The 19391-nt window shown below is 39.9% G+C and overlaps 1 protein-coding gene across 5 annotated transcripts in view; it reads right to left on the bottom strand.

The window, feature by feature from the left end:
* Positions 1–19391, bottom strand: part of col16a1 (collagen, type XVI, alpha 1) — an 87079-nt gene that overhangs the window by 33763 nt on the left and 33925 nt on the right. For 2 of the 5 annotated variants that reach the window (XM_086279054.1, XM_086279057.1), the window contains exons 8-21: positions 18371–18439; positions 11335–11367; positions 5399–5434; positions 5255–5305; positions 4949–4981; positions 4733–4777; positions 3128–3166; positions 2949–3011; positions 2003–2047; positions 1819–1914; positions 1488–1526; positions 655–699; positions 493–528; positions 273–395 (exon numbers count right to left, since the gene is read on the bottom strand). In XM_086279054.1, coding sequence (XP_086135180.1) covers positions 273–395; positions 493–528; positions 655–699; positions 1488–1526; positions 1819–1914; positions 2003–2047; positions 2949–3011; positions 3128–3166; positions 4733–4777; positions 4949–4981; positions 5255–5305; positions 5399–5434; positions 11335–11367; positions 18371–18439 — 753 coding nt within the window. The remainder of the gene's footprint in view (positions 1–272; positions 396–492; positions 529–654; positions 700–1487; positions 1527–1818; positions 1915–2002; positions 2048–2948; positions 3012–3127; positions 3167–4732; positions 4778–4948; positions 4982–5254; positions 5306–5398; positions 5435–11334; positions 11368–18370; positions 18440–19391) is intronic. The other 3 variants (XM_086279056.1, XM_086279055.1, XM_086279059.1) reach the window with 3 other exon arrangements.

The following is a 19391-nucleotide window of genomic DNA, read 5'->3' as shown; positions in this document are numbered from 1 at the left end:
TGAGCTGCTGCAATACTGTGAGAATTACAAGGGCAAATAAAAGCCCAAGGTAGACATAAATGCCACACTTTCCCTCTGAATGATAAGAAAAATAAAAAAAATATGCGTTATCAAAAAAAAAAAAAAAAGTGTGCTCAAGGTTCAATTGTCAGCTACAACTCTGACCGTGTCTACAACTCCATAATAAAGAAATGTAGCAAGATCGTAAAAAAATGGCAAACTTAACATTCCGGTCAGGCGCAGATGACATTCCGGTCAAGCGCGCTACTTACAGACGGTCCTCTCTCTCCTATCCCTGGTAATCCAGGCTCTCCTTTAGGGCCAGGTTTCCCTTGCAAAGCCACTTTGTTGCCTATGTCTGCAGGCAGCACTGGACACACTTCGCATGGGTCACCCTGAAGATTTAACGCAAGTTAGACGTACAATGTGATGATGAGAGAGAACTCAGACAAAATGCATATAGAGATTAAATATAGTGTTTACAAGATATACCTTCTCTCCTTTATATCCAGGTGGTCCTCTTGGACCCTTTGAAAACAGCACAATCTCATTCAAACACTGACATATCGGATCAAAGTTCAAATCATGTCCATAACCTGGAAGCCCATCCATACATTACAGAATACTAATCGATGTTTAAAAAAAGTCTCTCACTGGTTCTCCAGGGAATCCATCTTCTCCAGAAGTTCCTTTATCACCCTGTAAATACAACAGCTGTTTTACAGAAAGCTTTTTTTTTTAGTAATAAGACATTTCTTTTTGCCTTTGCTGGTTCTTGATGTGCAAACAATCAACTAACAACTTGCAAGCAGGATTTGCAATAAGCATTTACACTGGGACAGGACCTTGAGTATCCTCAAAACCACTGCATTTACATTATTACGTTGCAAAAAACATTGCATTTTCAATTACTTTTCTGCTAACTAGCCTATTTAACGCCATGATACTTAGTCAGGTATCATGGTTTCAACCATTTCAGTTGTTTGTCCATTAATTTAAGCAAACTTTTATATCGCTTGCTTAAAAAGTCGCCATTTCAACTATCTGTATATTAACTTTCAACTGTTTCAACTGTTCATTTATTAATTAGGTAGATATGTCACACATTTTTGATATTTGTTCTTTTTAGTTAAACATTTATACCTTACTTTTAGCTAACTATTTGAACTATTTAGTTAGCTAACTAGTACTTATTTGTTTAGTTTTTTCAACAACTTTAAGTTACTCTCAGCTTTTCAAACTCCTTACTAACAATCCTCCTCCCTTCTTAACAAGTATCTTCTTAACAAATATATGCACATATCTTTTTCAAGTTAGTGAATGCTAATGCTAATGGTAATAGTAGCTGCAGTGGTACCTTCCGAGATACAAAGGCACTCGAGTGCCATGGCCTTGAATGCTTCATATATTAAAGCAAAAAGGACATCTTTATTATAATATGCCTAAGAGCATTATTATAACAATCATAAGTCAAAATGTAAGTTTACCTTTTCTCCTTTTGCACCGCTGGGTTCACCAGGAGGGCCCTGGGAAGGAAAAAAAGGAAATGAATCTTTTAAAATGCCATCCTAAGATGCTTTTAGACTTTAATCAGGAGCAATCTGATCAAAAGAAAGCATTCTGCCACATCCTGCCATGTATTTTTGAGAGCTGTGGCTAACCCCCCCACAAAGAAACACACACTTTGGTCAAATAGAAGCCATTTCTAAAATGAGGATAAGGACATTAAGATAATCAGTGCAAGGACATTGTCCAGTAATTGTGTATATCATTCTTCTGCTTTCTGTGACCAGTTCTTTAATTAAAAAGCGCACTCACTGGAGGACCTGGTTTTCCGACCCCTGGTAGGCCTGGAAGTCCCGGCCTTCCCGGCTCTCCTGCCAATCCTTCCGGACCTACCATACCAGGGACACCCTGGGAAACAATTTCAAAACATATCTATTAAATGCAAACTGGACTGCAAGAATGTGACAGGTTAATTGTAGACGTGATGCAGACAGACCTTCTGTCCCTTGGGGCCGACCACACAGACCGATCCCGCTCGACCCTGGGAAAAGGTGACAGACAAAAAAGGAGAATTGCCATCATCAGTGCCAACTCCAAATAATCAAACAAACTGTGTTGAAATTTATCTTCAAAATATCTTCATAAATTGTTAAAGACACTTGTTTTCCCCCATTTGTCTGATGTTCCTCGTCTGAGAAATAAGAAAAAAACGGGAGAAATGTAGAGACTGTAAGATGTATCGTCTTCAGTGGTGCATACGTAATATTTTCTCCTTGTCTGATTCAAGTCACATCAACAGCACATTCATATTCACAATGTCAGATGGATGGGAGACTTAAGAAAATCTATCCTCCACCAAATCCATCTGGCCACAACAAGCACTTAGCCCGGTGAACGTGAGTGTGAGTGCGCGCCTGACGCTGAAACCAGGGGAATATCTCAGAGCACACACATGTCGTAATTTGTTCCTCAAAACTTTTCATGCGTCTACAGGATCACTGCACTGAACAGGGAAGATTAAAAGGTTTAAGTCTTCCTGAATAGACGCCCGCCTGTGTGAGAGACGAACAGCACAGTCAATGAGGCAGCATTGATTGTGCAAGCTTTGTTGCTCTAGCCTAATCTAACAGGCATTAACAGGCCGACTTAACGCAATGGGAGAGAGAGAGGAGGGGGGAATAAATATCAATGGGCGCCTGAGCTTAAATAGTAATACCGTATGAGTTTACTGAATATCCGCTCCAGCTTGATAAAAGTGGCTGCATAAGTGGATGTGCGTGAATGAATTAGTATGTTTGTGAGTGTGCACTCATGTTTGTGCTATTGAAATGTAGATTGAAAGCTAAACTCTAAATTTCAAGCCTGAAAGGTACTTTGGTTGAATCTAACGCTCTAATTTGAAAGCAAAAAGAAGTAAAACCAACAAACACAAAAACACCTACATCCTTTCCTGGGGTGCCTGTCAGACCCTGTGGACCCCTCTCACCCTTCTGACCTTTGTCTCCCTGGAGAATCAGAGGGGGGTGAGGAATGAAAAAGCAAGAGGTTAGACTTTAATTAGATGATCATTAAAAAGTCATATCTTTATTATTCATCACCAAAAGTTTCTTAAGCTCTTCACCTTGTACCCAGCTGCTTCGCCCCAGTTGGCAGGGGTCGCCTGTGGAGAGAGTGAATGGAGACAAGGCCCAGATCAATGACCTGGCTCTAAAGAAACTCTAAACAGCCACACACACCACTGGAGCATAGCAAAACAACACAGTGACCAGTTGGCAACCGGTAAGGGCTACCAGCAGGGGCCATATGCCCCATTTGGACACACACAAACAAACAACTTGAGAAACAGGAGCACATTATAGAGCAGCAGTCCGAATGGCTTTACATGCTGCATATTAATCAGACGCAACTCATTGCTGAGAATCTAAATTTAATATAGAAACAGAGACCCCGGGGTTGGTTTCACAAAGCAAAGATGGATTTTGTGGATGGATTAGATCAAACTAATTCAAATTCTTCATCTGCTGCACAAAACACGTTAGACCTTGACTATCTTAAGCAGGAATGTGTTGTAATAAATATTGGATCAATTAAGACTTCTCAACAACAACATAAAAAAATAAAGTCCTGACTGAGTGATCACACCCAACCAAGTAACACAGATGGAACTAAGAAGAAAAAAAAATTGTGCTTTTTGAGAGATAATCAGTGGAAAATGTGACATCAGATCAGAATGAAACAGTCTACTTCCTGCCTAATCTCGTGAATTCATGATGTGATTTGCAGAGAAGGCACTGGCAACATATGTGTGAATAAATGTAAAAGTAGGGTTACTAGTGTTTATGTTTCTTAAACCTGAAATACACCCAGTTTTATTTTATTCTCTTCTGCCCTGTTGGGTGCTGCTGATAGTCTGAGTCTTAAGGTTTGCTAGCCTAAAGGTAGGCGGTCAAGTCAGTCTTTATGTTTGTGCAACGCTCTAACTTTCTTCATTCACATGTGGCCACGAATTGCGGCTAGTGACCGAAAGAGTGAGCCCACAAATGTCAAGAGTGAGAGACAAATGTCAGAAATTAGTTTCCTACGGGGGTTCCTGGCCTCAACCTCGGAGGAGGGGTGAGGAACTCAGTCATCCTGGGGGGCTGCTCAAAATAGAGCCACTTCTCCTCTGCATTGAAAGGAACCGGTCCAGGTGGTTCAGGCATCTGGCCAGGATGCCGCCTGGATTTCAGGCATGACCACCCAGGAGGAAACCCCAGGGCAGACCTGGGACAAGATGGAGAGATTATGTCTTTCAGCTGGCTTGGTAATGCCTTTCTATATCTCTATGAGAGGTGGAGGCAGTGGCCGTGGAGAAGGGAGGTCTGGGCGATTCTGATTAAAATACTGCCCCCTTGACACAAAGCCAACTAAGCGGTAGAAAATGGATTGATGGGTCTGACCTGCTTCAGAGCAATCGAGGATAAAATTTAAAGCTGATCTAACTCTTTAAACCAGTCAAATCTATCCTTTGAGAAACCAAGCCCTGCATATATACTTTCATGCAAATTCGGTGAGTCACTCACCAAGTAAATAAACATACAAAGCACACCATCATTCCCACTGCATAATTAATACTGGGAAAAGGATGCTGGAAAATGAGGTTTCAAATAAAGCTCAAACTAAACAGCTAGGGGGTTAGCAGGGCAGTGGAAGGTGCTGCTGTAACCTTGGCAGTATTGGCACTCACCGACTCGCCTTTCTCTCCCTTCTGCCCCTTGGGTCCTTCTGTGCACTGAGGTTAGAGACACTTGGTTGGCATGTATAATCACAGACCACTATTGGCCAAAATTTCAGGCTCACTGCACTGCATGCCAAATAACTAAAAGGACCAACCCAAAAAACAATGCCTTTCCACAAAGCGTGGCGTGGGGTGAGTGTGACACACAATGGAAAAGTAACTTACTGGACCTGAATGGGAGCCAGAACAGTCATCACCCTGAAAATAGAGAGAGGTAGAGAAAGAACAATGATGGCAATGAACAATGATGTGGGTGATGAATAGAATCAGTGAGCACCGAACAATGCGTACCACCTAGATGGTAATTGGTCAACAGCCTACATCGTATTGGACTACAGCAATATCAAAGCGCCGAAGCAGACATGTCCAGGCACAAGCGATCGTATTGCTCATACCTCTGATATTAGTCTTACTACGCCCCCTCCCCCAAAATGAATGTCAGTATTCTTTGTTGTAATCCTTCATACTCACCCGGTCCCCTTTTTCACCTTTCACCCCAGCAACCCCGCCGAAGTTTACAACCTGCAAAACACAAAAACGCTCAGTTACCCACCAGCCTGATTTTATACCACTTTAAATAGAAAGAAAGAGAAAGTAAAGATCAGAGATCCTTACATTTTCTTCCCTATTCAGGAGTAAACACCCCCCACACTACAGACACAGAGAAACAGAGATTTATTATTATATGAGTTTAACATCCACTGAAGGACCTGCTGTGTGCCTGAATAAGACATGAACGTTGCAGTTCAATTTGTCCCCTGGCAGTGGCACTGTTGCACAAAAACAAATCGAATTCTGCTCTACAGTATGCAGTCAAAGGGAAGCAGAGGTGGACACACACGTGTACACACAAACACACACACACCTCCCATGGGAGATGGAGATCAATAGGAATGTCTGATTCCCTCAGCACAGGAGTGAGCAGACCAGCTGCTCATCACAGGAGGGTACACACACGCCTGCGCACAAACACTCGCGTGCACACTCACAGGCACATGCATAGGAAAATAAGGATTACCATTATAAATAACTGAAGCATTTTTAGCAGAAGCGAGTAATTAAAGCCAAATCCCCAGTCCTGTGTTTCTGGGAGCCTTGCCTTCATATTAACAGAAGGTTTGCATATAAGCTGAAGCTGTGACTGTGCTGTGAAGAGGGCTGTAACAGCACAGAGACAATGTGTAATTCTCCCACTTCTCTCTTTTTTTTTCTTCCCTTTTTTGTTTTTCCACCCTCACGCACTCACTCGCTCACTCTTAGCAGCTACAAATCTATCAATGGCTGGCTAGACCAGCTGCAGTGACGAGTCACTCTTTCCAAGCTCTCTTCTGTGACTGTGGGCTTAGTCAAGACCTCTTATACATCTACTTAAACCGTCAGCAGCCTGCTTTTTGTTGTTTGTTCTCCACATTTCTCAAAGTTGGAAAGAAAAGTGTAAGAGCAAAATGTACTACTGAATATCGCTTTAATTCACATCACTTTGCTGGATTTGCTGTCAAATCCAAAACTTTGAAATCAAAGCTTTGGCATGTATACTATGCTCCGCATTGGCATTTCTATACTTTCTTTTTTAATGGCAAAGGCAATTTCCCTAATTGAAGTTGCTGGATTTTTTTTTAGCTTCGTTTCGCAAATAAGCAACCAAATACTGTTAAAATGTTTCTTTTGTTTGTTGAGGGAGGGAAAAAAAAGAAAATCCCTGACGCATCTGCAATGTGTCTGCCTCCCTCCAACTACTTGGCATGCAGCTGTGTGCTTGTGGAATGGGTCCAATCCTGTGTCAGTCAGTCAGCTAACATGTTGGCAGAGAGGACAGCTTTTGCATTGTGGAAGTATTCACACTTTATTGTGTGCAGGTTTGATATCAAGTGTTTGCTAGGTGCTACTTCACATTTTGAAGATGCACATGCAGGCTAAGGACATCTCTGTAGATGTGGCTAGTTGAGAAAGTTCAGCTCAAAAACTGCAATGGCTAGTTTTTAGCTAAAAATGCAACGTAAATGAAAATTAGCATGCCCGTTGCTTGTTATGTGGTGGAAAGCTACTGTTATCAGCTCACTATGTAATGAGAATGAGAATGTACACTAGGCTCTATACCATGTAGAAGCTAAATGTGTTAGCAGTGTGAAATATGAAATGTAAATACTAAATAGGATGCAGTGATTTGGAAAGCTCATGAAGCCTCATTTTGTCACAACAGAACAGAAAATATATCACATGTTTAAACTGAGAAACTGAAATTGGCAGTTTCTCACATGTAAAATGCACAGAGGTTCACCAATAGCAGAAAGCTGCTTCAGCAAATTGTGGAATGATTTCAGAATAATGCTCCTCCGCATAAAATTATATGTAATATAGCCCCCCCCCCCACATTGCTGATCTGATTCGTGCACATACCTCCACTCGTAACCTGAGGTCATCAAACCAAAACCTTTTAGTGGTCCCCCACACTCGTTTTAAAACCCGAGGGGACTGATCTTTCCAAGCTGTTGCACCCAGACTGTGGAATGCACTTCCCCTATTTCTACGGGGTTTGGACTCAGACCTTCAAAAAGCAGCTAAATACATTTTTATTTCAAAAAGCTTTTAATTAGACCAGGGTTTTTATGATGTATTTTATGACTGTATTATGTTTTTACCTTGTAAAGCACTTTGTGACATATGTCTCTGAAAGGTGCTATATAAATAAACTTTACTTACTTACGTACTTACTTAATATCATCAAAAGATTCAGAGAATTTGTAGAAATCTCTGTGCACAGGGCCGAAAAACAAAATTAGATGGTCAGGATCTTTGAGTACTCAGGTGGCTCTGTATTACAAACAGGCCCAATTTTGTCTGTGAACACAGTTCACTGTGCCATCCACAAATGCAGGTTCAGGCTCTAACATATGAAGAAGAAGCCATATGTAAACATCACCCAGAAACACTGCCATCTTTTCTGGGCCACAGATCATTTGAAATGGACTAAGGCAAAGTGGGAATCTGTTTTAAGCTGAGAAAAACCCCTATTTTAAATTGGTTTTGGAAAACATGGACATCTATGCCCATCCAGTGGGCCTCAGGACTAAAGAGGATCTGGCTTGTTACCAGCCCTAAGTTCAAAAACCTGCATCTCTGATGGTATGGAGGGTGCACTGTGCAATTGGCTAAGCAGTTGGCAGCTTGCACATCTGGAAAGGCATCATTGATGCTGAAAGGAATATACAGGTTTTAGAGCAACATATTCCCCCAACCAGGAAATATCTTTTTCAGGGAATGTCATACATATTTCAGCAAGACAATGCTAAGATGCTAAGCTGCATCTCTTACACACCTTTGTAGTAAAAGATTCAAAGTAAACACCTCTGACCAACTGAAAAAATGTGTCAAAAATGCAAAGAAGACCCAGGACTGTTAAAGATACATAGACCCGCCCCAACTTCTTTGAGTAGTAGCTGTCCTCAAATTCAGAATGGCCTTATTTTTTTCTTGAAACGGCACATTTTCTCAGCTTAAACATTTGATGTGTTTTCTGTGTTTTATTGTGAATAAATGATGTGTTTATGAGATTTTTCAAATCCTTATTTTCAGTTTTTACTGACACTTCACACACCATTCCAACTTTTGAGGTATTGGGGGTTGTACTCTAATGAGTTACTTTTCGCAACACGTAATGATATGAAATAAAGGATTACTTTTAAATGGCAGGAGTCTCGTGTATCTTCAAGTACTTTTCAAAGTCGAGTTTAGGAAACACTGCACAGGGCAACATTGGCATTACTTTGTAGTCATGTTTCTGTTTTCTTGATGTTGGGCTCTGCTAACCCTTGGCTCAGTATTTTTTAGCTGCTGAAGATTTCTCTATTTTCACCAACTTATGGCCAACTTTGTCTTCTAGCTAAAATGCTCTGGATAACTGGATAATCATTGCAAGGAAAGAAACAACTCCCACTCACTGTCCTGTTACTTGCATATAAACTTTACTGGAAGAACAATGTTTTGGCCCTTAGACCTTTGTCGGGTATCTGAGAGACTATGAGACTGCCAGATACATATGGTCAGCACTTCCTCGGGTGAGGCCAGAAAGTTGAATTTCCAGTAGAGTTAAGTATTACAAGTAAAAGTACATTACACAGGCGTTTTGTCTTCTCTTGCCTATGAATATTTCCTCCTACACTTGTGTTTTGAAGAAACTGACTGTATGAGCCTTTCCGTCAAAATATTTCGATTAATACCTTAATTGGGGCGATCGTGGCCCAAGAGTTGGGCGTTCGCCTTGTAATCGGAAGGTTGCCGGTTCGAGCCCCGGCTCGGACAGTCTCGGTCGTTGTGTCCTTGGGCAAGACACTTCACCCGTTGCCTACTGGTGGTGGTCAGAGGGCCCGGTGGCGCCAGTGTCCGGCAGCCTCGCCTCTGTCAGTGCGCCCCAGGGTGGCTGTGGTTACAATGTAGCTTGCCATCACCAGTGTGCGAATGTGTGTGTGAATGGGTGGATGACTGGATATGTAAAGCGCTTTGGGGTCCTTAGGGACTAGTAAAGCGCTATATAAATACAGGCCATTTACCATTTACCATTTAGTCAAAGGTTTCGATATCCCGCACAAAGCACACTCTATTTTTGACATCGCCATCCCAAAACAAAGGCGCTCACTACTCATTACGCTAACCAGCACAAATCATAATCTATGAGCTTAAACATCTGAGAACACAGGCACCAACATTCTGTCAGGGAGCCTTCTGGTAACACTTTTTGGCAATCCTTCTCTCCATCTGCCAGGTCTCAAGCCAGCGGACACTAATGCAAATCTACAAGTGTAAATAAAAAAAATCATAATCTCCTCTAATGCAATTCACTGAATTATTGTAGTGCATTAAAACTTTCACTGACAAATCTTAAAACAGGAACAAGAAGGTTTTATTCAAAGTGCAGGGATTTCAAACTAATTTCATATCGTGGGCCACATACAGCCCATTTTGATCTTATATGGACCAGATCAGTGAAACCTCCCCTTTCTGTCAATGTACAGAAATGTATAAAAGTATACCTTAAATCAATGGAAAATCCTAATATAAGAAAAAGAAGAGCAATTTCAACAGTATGTCAGAGTTTTTCTACACGATAAAGAAATGCAGCTGTAGAAAATAAAAGAAATCTCTCAGCATGACTAATTGGGCTTAAATTATAAAACATAAATGTGTAAAAGTATAGAAATCTATAGTTTAATTACTGTGGTGTAATATGAATGGCTATGGGAGAGGCCTTTGTCTGTAGGAAAACCTGTAAAACATGTTAAAAGTTATGTTCTCCTTCACAGTTTCCAAAACCATCCAGTGGGCCAGATTGGAGTCTTCACCAGGCCAATTCTGGCCCCTGAGCCTTACGTTTGACACCCCCTATCATAAAGGAATCTTTCATGAAAACATGCAGCTTGGCGATGCTGAGCATTTTGACTGACATGCCCAAGAATGCACTCGTATAAGACGAACAAACTATAAAAGAATAGATGAAAAAGAATGACATCAAGATTGCGACGAAAACGAGTTTCTAACTGAGCTTTGGGATTGTGACGCACAAGTCAAATCAACCCTTTATTCACATCATTTATGACAATAATCATACTAATTCATATGCCTGTTTGGTGCATTTGTTGGCATCAGCGATGCATAATATCTCCTCGTATTATCAATAGATTCCTATGGGTCGCACAACCATTTTTTTACTTTTGAATAAAACAGCTGCCTGTATAATTTGACCAAATTACATTGGTAGCACAAACGAAAAACTCACTTTTGTTTCCTTGAAAGTGTGTGTGTGTGTGTGTGTGTGTGTGTGTGTGTGTGTGTGTGTGTGTGTGTGTGTGTGTGCCCCCAGCGGCAGGGCAAGCTGCATGTTCCAACCCAGGTAATAACCTACATTGAGGAAGTCAGCGGAGGCGGGAGCCCGCATTAGTAAGCACACACCGGAGCAACATAATGAAGCGTCTGGAGTTTTGTATTCTATTTGTGAACAGAACATGCCTATTGTAGGTGAATGACAAAATTAATAGGCAGAAGCAACTCCCAACTGAGACCCAGCGAATAATGAGGTGTAAATCAGTCTTCAGTCAGTCAGCAAGCTGTGAGAATGTGTGGAGGCAGGAGGAAACAGTCCCATGCACAACACACATATACGCAGCCTGCACACACGTATACACAGACACACACACATGGCCTGCATATTGTTTTCGGGTTTCTGTTTCAACAGCATATAAATGCCAAAAGAGTTGTTATCCATGCATATGGCTGATATTTCCGGTTCAGATTGCAGAATGCACTGGGGTCAAAGGAAGGTTACATCCTAGGCTGCAAATAAGTTCTTAGCGATTCCTCCCTAACCTGATTTTTTTTCTTTTAATGAATTCCTAAAGAACGCCAGAATACAAACGCAGAACATGTCAGCTTCACTTTTTGAACCCAGAGCTCTCTTCCGTTGAGGCGACCATCTTATGCAACAAGTGCGCAATGTGGTTAGAAATTCAGTACCGTAAAACCATAGAACCACATGTGCTTTGTGTGTATGCGAGACTTACTTTTTCTGCAAGATCCTTGGATGCAAAAATCTCCTGTTGGCAGAAAAGAAGAAAAGAAAGCAAAGAAAGAAAACGTCAGGCACTTTTGTTTTCTTCAACTCATATTTGAGCATGACCATGACCACCATGATTTTCACCTTAATGACTTGATTAGCTAATATTCGGCCATATTGACTCAAACAGATTAGCATTTTGGTGCTGGTGTGATAACACTCTTACCAGAGTCTGATTTCCTTCTCAAATTTGTTTAATCTACATTATTATTATGGTATGTTTCTAGTTCCTTTTAATTCCTGTGCTTTGTTCCTATAAGTAACCAAATGCCCTCAAAAAAATCACAGGGCTCTACATCACATGACATTTTTTCTTTTTAGGAGTGGCATAGAGAAGCTTCTGTTTTCCTATTGCTTGTCCGGCGCATCCCCGTAAATTTATGTTACCATTACAATTCGTTGCATCAGAAGAAGAACAAAGGAGGATGAAATAAGGGCCATCATGGTTGCACACATGGGTCATCATCCTTTATTCTTTATTTTTGGTTTTCATGAAAAAGAAAAAGAGATGAAAGAAGATGAGTAAAGTGAGAGAGAAACCAAACGCTGTAACTCTGGAGCCCTGGGGTAAGTAAAGAGATGGACCCTGCTGTGCACAGTATAAAAAAAAAAAAAATCAGACAAAATAAATAAATAAGTAAAAACAGCCAACAACAAGAGGGATAGAGGAAGCACAGAACGCTGAGCGGAAACAACCTGTTCCAAGATGGAAAGTTGGGAAGTGAACAATAAGAAAGCATGTCAGTAAAGGGAAGAGGGGAGAAGTCGTTTTTATGGCTGGTGTTAGACCTCATCATAAAAAGTCCAAGAGATACACGATGGGGAAACGAAACACAAAGGACTATTGAGTCTATTGAGGACTAGACGACCTTTTGGGGGTGCTGGGTTGAAAGCAAGAAAAAGAGGTTTCCAGTGGTCAAAGATAAGAAACACTAAGGGTGAGATTTGTTATACTTCAGAAAGGCAGTACCTGCTGTGACCACATGCCTGTGTGGGTTCACTCCAGGCACTCTGGCTTCCTTTCACAGTCCAAAGATATGCATTATACTGAAGGTTAAGTGGTGATTTTACATTTGGCGTAGGTGTGAATGTGAGTGTGAATGGTCGCTCTTTCTTAGCCCCGACAGCCTGGCAGCCTGTCTAGCATATCACCAGGGTAAGGGGAGGTTATGCAACTGAGATTTCAGGATATGATAAAGGACAAAATCAGGATATAATAAAGAAAAAAATGAACTGGTGATTACTAGAGATGGCACGATACCACTTTTTTATGTCCGATACCGATACCGATATCATAAATTTGGATATCTGCCGATACCGATATGAATCCGATATAGTGTTTTTTAATCAACAAAACTGTTTTTTTTAAATATCTTGCTGAATTTTGTATAAGTTCATACTCAAGTTTAAAACAACAACTACACTAAAGCTATTCTGTTATACCTGTATGCAAAAAAAAATGTTTCATAGTTCAGCAATACTGATCAATCTAATAAACTTAAACCTACACCATCCTCCCTATTCTGGTATTTTAAAGAGTACTTAGCGTAAATATTAAGCAACCTAACTAATAGGGTTCCAACTCCCAGCAACAACAAAAATAAATAAATAAAAAATAGGGAACCACCCCTCACGCTCCACCTCATGATGCTTAATCGACGTAATCAACCTTAATTTGATGCAGTGTGAAAAAAAATGCACAGAAATCAATTATTTTTCAAGAAATATTAAATAGATTCAACATCTTTCTTCAACAAAATTGCAGACTGCACAGATGGTACCTTCCCAAAGGAAAAACTACTATAGCTTACTAGGGTATATTTATTACCGTAGACTCAACAGTTACTATATACAGTAATGGACTTCTATTCCTTTTACATCAAATTAAAACTTTGGGTGTAAGATTCGGATAATTATTTATTAAAAGCTAGACATTTTAAATGAGAATAAAGAAAAGTGTGTCTTTGTGCCCCTTTTCCCTGTTCATGCCCTATCGGCCCCCCTGGCTAAACTTTGCTAGATCCGCCCCTGCACAGTTACAGCCGTCAGCTGCGTAGAAAAAGATCCTCGTGTAGAAAGTAATATTAAATAAATTCTAACAACAGCTTATCAAGCTTAAACGTGCTGCTGTTGTTTATCCACTGGTTTCCTCTTTCTGGTGCAAAGTGGGCCAAAAACAAACAAGAGAGACGGACTCGCGACAGAAAAGCCGATCAGCTGATCGTTAAGCAGTTTCATGATTGAAGTAGCAGCAAGAGGAGGCAGTCGCTCCATATATCGCTTGTTAAGCTTAACGCAGGAATGCTTGACAAACATTCAGAGATGGACTTACACACTTGCTTTACTTCTCTCGGGGATAACTTTGTCGGAGATGAAATGCCGGGTTGCTAGCGAAGCTCCACATGCTATCCAGACCACCGACAGGTCCCGCATGCCACAGCCGCTCTATCACGTGATGCATACTGCTCCGACGTGCTAACGTTCTGAGGCGAGTTAAGGCGCATTGCAAGTTTTGTGAGGTGCTTTCGTGATATTTAATGGATCGGATTACATTTTTTATTTTTCTCCGATATCCGATCCAGTAATTTAGGTCAGTATCAGACCGATACCGATACGTAATATCGGATCGGTCCATCTCTAGTGATTACAAGATCTGAAAGGTGGGTAAATACAAAACCAAATGACATATTACACCATGTCATTATTATTTTATGAAAATAAACAATAATCTACAATAATGTTATAGAAGCAACAATTGCTGGGCGCCAGTCTTTAAAGGGTTATAAGCAAACTTCCAAGCAATTTGACATCCATGATTCTAAAGTGAGAGAGCATTCCCAAGTGAAAGAAATTCCCATATTCCAAGGAGTGATCATCACACTAACTTCACCCCAAAGTCAGGCATTGCTCAACGAAGCTCCAAAATCCAAAGAGCTACAGTCCACAGGCCTCAGTTAGCATGCGTAATGTTAAAGTTCGAAAAAGACTTAACAAGTATGGCTTGCTTGGAAGGGTTGCAAGGAGAAAGCATCTCTCTTACAGGAGCGTATCAACATGGCTTAGGTTGCAAAGTTGCATCTAAAACAACCACAAGACCTTTGGATTATTGTCCTTTGGATAGATGAGAACAAAGTGGACATGTTTGGCCATAATGCAAAGTACTTTTGTTTGGTGAAAGTCAAACGTCAGTACTAACACCTCTTACCAACTGTCAAGCATGGTGATGGAGGCGTGACGATTTTGGCTCTAGACACCTTACAGTCAGTGAGTCAGCTAAAGCTGTGCTGAAATTAGAACAGAATGGTTGAAAAAGAAAAGAATCAAGGTGTTGCAATGGTCCAGTCAAAGTCTAGACTTCAACCTGATTGAAATGTTGTGGTGAGATGTTAAGAGAGCTGTACATAAAAAATGCCTACAAATGTTGATGAACGAAATCAAGATTGTAAAGAAGAGTGGGCCTAAATTCCACAGCATTGTGTTAAGTTATACAAAAAGCTGATTAGTTCAATATACTATACTATACCATACTGCTAAATGTGGTTCTAGAAGGTACAGAATCAGGGGTGTACTTAGTTTTTCATGCGCTGCGTCTGCATTTTGGCTTAGTTTTTGTTAAATAAACAATGACATGTGCAATACTGTTGTTGTTTATTTCACGCTGTATTTAACTAATCTTAAGAGCTATATTATTTTTTAATACATAATGAAAGAGGCATTCCAGTATATAGATTCGAACAGTTCTTGGATGAGTTTTGTGTTGAATATTTCTTTCCACATGCATGAAGAGTTGGAACAAGCTGAACTAAAGCAGGTGTATGCATAAATCAGATGTGAGGTAGGGAAGGAACAGAATATTTTACAATTTTTTTTTAATTTAAGTTTTGCTTAAAAAACATAATGATCATAAAAAATGCTCACTTTGATGACCTAAGCTGAGTTTCTTTCAATAGCTTTATATTCATATTATGCCTCTGTTACCTGAAATCTTCAGGTTCAGTCTTTATCCTTAAAAAGCACATAAACACAACAAAAAATAGCCCAAAAGCTACACAGAAAGCAATTCGTCCATCAACGGGTTTTGTCACCAAGTGTTGAACCATGCTAAGTGCTAAGTGACATAACTTCGCAGGTCCCTCTAGAGCCACGGTGTACAACTTTTACTCCAGCCACTCTAAAACAACTTTCATGTTTAGAAGTAGTAGAAGGCTATTTGTAGATGAAAAAGAAAGGAATCCACGTCTAGAGAAGTTGTTTTTCGAGTCTCTTCACATATGACATGGTTAACTTGCTGTCTCTCTGTTAATCCAAGATTAATGGTTGCTCTGGTATGCATCAATAACATCTGGCTCACACACTGGAATCTTGGATTTCACAGTTTATTTAGGGTGTACAAAAGTGATACACAGATGAAATTAGAATTACCAGTCTTTGAGCGCTATGCTATTTTAAAAAACAAAAAGAGAGAGAGAGAGAACGGGTACAGTAGAGATAAAAACATTAATCATAATAAGACTAAATGTCTTGTTACCTAAAAGCAGTCAGTCTACTAGAACTTATAATAGCAGAAAAGGCGAGAAAGAGTGAAAGGTGAGGAAACCATCTATGGGACTGATTACTGTCTTAGAATCTGCCAGAGTTTTAAGTTAGCACCGCACAGGACAAACACCAGGCCCTAATGAAGAGATAATTAGATACATGTCCCATTAATATGAATAATAAAACAGGCAGCTGTGAAAACAAAAATAAATTGCCTGTATGTTACTGGAAGAACTTCCACATACCAAGCGATATTAAAGCAAGAACAAAAAATTAATTTTGAAAAGTATTGTGACAATTTGTGGAAAAAATGTCTCCCATGTGCTGCATAAGGCTCTATTTGTCATGCGTTGGACCCTGCTCACAGACACTTTGAACAATTGCTACCAGCAGACTTTACTGAACAGAAGTCACAGAAAATGACAAAATGATAAAGACTACTGCAGAGCAGAAAACATGTTGTCCATGGTGGAGCTTCAACGGAGAACAACAAAGCCATTTGGTACAAGTCCTGCTGGCCGGCGTTTGCTTGCCAGCAGGAGCATCTCAGACAGCTCAAACTGCCTGAAGAACAAAGTTGTGGCCAAGTGTATGTCTGTGTTTGTCTGTGTTATTTCTATGCCTGATGAGAGGCGGGGGGGAGATAATTCACGATCCAAGAGACAAGGGTTTGTTTTTTTCCCCCCCCCCCTTCATTTTGTTCCTAGAGTAAAGTGTTTGTCATTGGTATTAGAAATACTTGGGCATAAGAAGCGAATCTGCTGTGTACGGTAATTGGTGCATGTGTGTCTCCTCGTAGTTTCCGCATGACATCGATTCATTATCCTAATGTCCACCTGGAGGGTAAAAAAAGATGCTTTCCTCCATTTACTCTGCCATAGTTCTTCAGTAGCCAAACATGTTTTCTTTGGTGGGTCATTTAAACTGATGCTCGACAAATAACTTACATAGGTAGGAGAATAAGAGGAGGGATATTCCTTTTCCATGAGATACGTTCAAGTGGACTTCAAGCAGGAATATCTTGTTGACTCTGGGTTTTTTTTTTTTGGCTTTTTCTTCTTCTGAGAGGTGATTACAATATTTTCTGGACAGTAAGACGATATTAAATCAATGCTGGCTGTTCATCTAAATCATCATTACCCATATGGAAAAGATATATATAAATCTTATAAAGTTTGTATCTGTCTTGTGTGAAACTTGTATGAAAAGCATACAAGAGTGAAAACAGATATAAGATCCCTTGAAAAATTATAAAATGAAACTTGTATGTTTTTGATACTTACTAAAACAATGTATGAAAGTAATGAGAAAGTGGCCACTTTCATGAGTAATCACATATAAGTTTTTACTATTTCTTTTCCATATGGGTATGGTTGGGTTAAAGTTAAATAAATCTTGAACTAACGTTAGAAAATATAGTATAGAGTAGTAAGTGTAGAGTAGGTGGCAACAAAAAGGTTGAAAAGTCATAAAGTTACAGTTGATCTAAAAAAAATAAAGCTATTATCGTTTGGACTATTCCATTTCACCCCTCTCCCAATGGTGCATCCCATTTGTCCACTATTGAAAAGTCATTGATTTATAGTTGACTGGTAAATAGTATTTAAAAAACCATGGGAAAGAACATTTCTGCATGTCCTCTATAAATACATCGGATAAGGACTCACGCAAAAGTAACTCTGCTCGGTTTATCATCGCACTCCCAGCACATCGTGCCTCGACCTCCCGGTCGGCTTCGAGCTGAGAAGAAAAAACATTCGCGAGATCTCGCAAGACTTCAGCTTTATTTTTTTTTCTCCAATGTCCCCTGCGGGGCTCCGTAGTGACACATACTGGAGATGTGTGAGTTTGACAGTGGTGATTATTAGACTCTTCTAAAGTGTCACTAACTGACTTTTTCTTGCCAATATAACTTTGATGTCACGATTATGTACACCAGATCTCAAGAGAGAGAGCAAGAGGAAGACAGACTCACATTAACATACATTAAGTAAAAAAAAAAAAAAAATCAAAATCTGAACAAAGTATGCTCCTTTCATACTTTTTTCATATGTTTTATTCACTTTATGGTTTTGTGATGTCTTTTGTAGATGTGGTGATTACAAATGGAGGCAGTGACAGTCTGAGAATTCTCCTTGACAGACAGTGTAGGAGTGAATCCACTAAAACTTATTTTAAACTAATGTTGATTTAATAAATTAAATACATTTGTACAAGTAGTACAACATTTTGAAGTATTATCAGTAACTTGCTATGCTTACATCAGTTGAAATACCACTGACGTCCTATTGATCTTTAGTAGTGGTGTCCACATGGTTTATAATTGCCAAGTGTGTGCTGCTGTTCTGTGATTATTGTGTAATTATTATTATTATTATTTTTATCTCTAAGCAACTAGAAATTTCTCGCTTTGTGTTTGTACATGTGTTGTGCATCGGTAGTCTTACCTGGTTAAATGTGTTGTCCAACAGGTCGTTTTCAGCAGCACGGCGGCTCTTGGGAGCATCAGGAGGGCACTGCAAGAGAGCAAAGACAAGATTTAGATCACTAAGGTCAAATTTCTGCTTTGGGTAGGATGTAAAATTTGGTTAAAATCATGTTTTACCAACTTTAAGAGATGCTTGGGATAAGTCCCTTCTGATAAGAAGCGCTCACATTCAAATAACATAATAGTGGCTGACTTTGTGTGTAGAAACAAAATCTGCTCTTATGTAGTTGCGTTTCAAGACGCTGCAACTTTCATGGGTGTGCGTATACACATATGTATGTGCGCCTCCACTTCTCATTTCAAATTTAAACGCCGCTTGGAGGAGGCCCTGCAGCACACACGCCATGAGCAAAGGAGAAGAGGTTTTTGTCTTCAAACCCTCTAATCAATTTTACAATCCCTCCTCCAGAGGCCTCTGCATTTTCAAACTTCTGAAGGAGCTTCTCACCCTGTTTGTATCCCTCCCATGAATTCATCGGGTAATGAAAAAGGCACATATGCATGCACGAAACGACACGCAAGCAAAGACAACCCTGGAGAATTGCTACAAAAAGTTGGGTGAATTCATGAAATACCTTCAGCTTAAAAATAAACTCTGAACTGGCTGTTTACAATTCTTCCCATGAACAACTGCTTGCTCAACACACTTTTATGGGGTTTTCAGTCCAATGCATCTGTTTTCTATTTGATAAGGTGCTTGTCTGAAGTTTGCAAACAATAACCGCTCAAAAACACAGAAGAAAAGAGGTAGACAGGCAAGAGAAAGACAACGAACTATAAAAACAATGAAACAGAATAGAAAATGGCTTCTGGAAGGTGCGACAAGGAACGTGAATGTTCGAAAATGGCTTTTAGTCACGCCTTAAGCTAATAATATTGGCAAATCACATTTTATGTGCAAATAACCAAATTAAATTCTTGTGGATTAACATATTATAGATTCAAACAAAGTTTCTGGAGCAGAATTAAGACAATAATCT

Source organism: Aulonocara sp. 'chitande type north' Nkhata Bay, linkage group LG22 (genome assembly GCF_057382095.1).
Source record: "Aulonocara sp. 'chitande type north' Nkhata Bay isolate Kocher_YH1m ecotype deep benthic linkage group LG22, A_spYH_male_GT1.1, whole genome shotgun sequence".
NCBI classification, from domain to species: Eukaryota; Metazoa; Chordata; class Actinopteri; order Cichliformes; family Cichlidae; genus Aulonocara; species Aulonocara sp. 'chitande type north' Nkhata Bay.
Note: the sequence above shows the minus strand (reverse complement) of the source record. Positions and strands in the feature narration are given on the sequence as shown.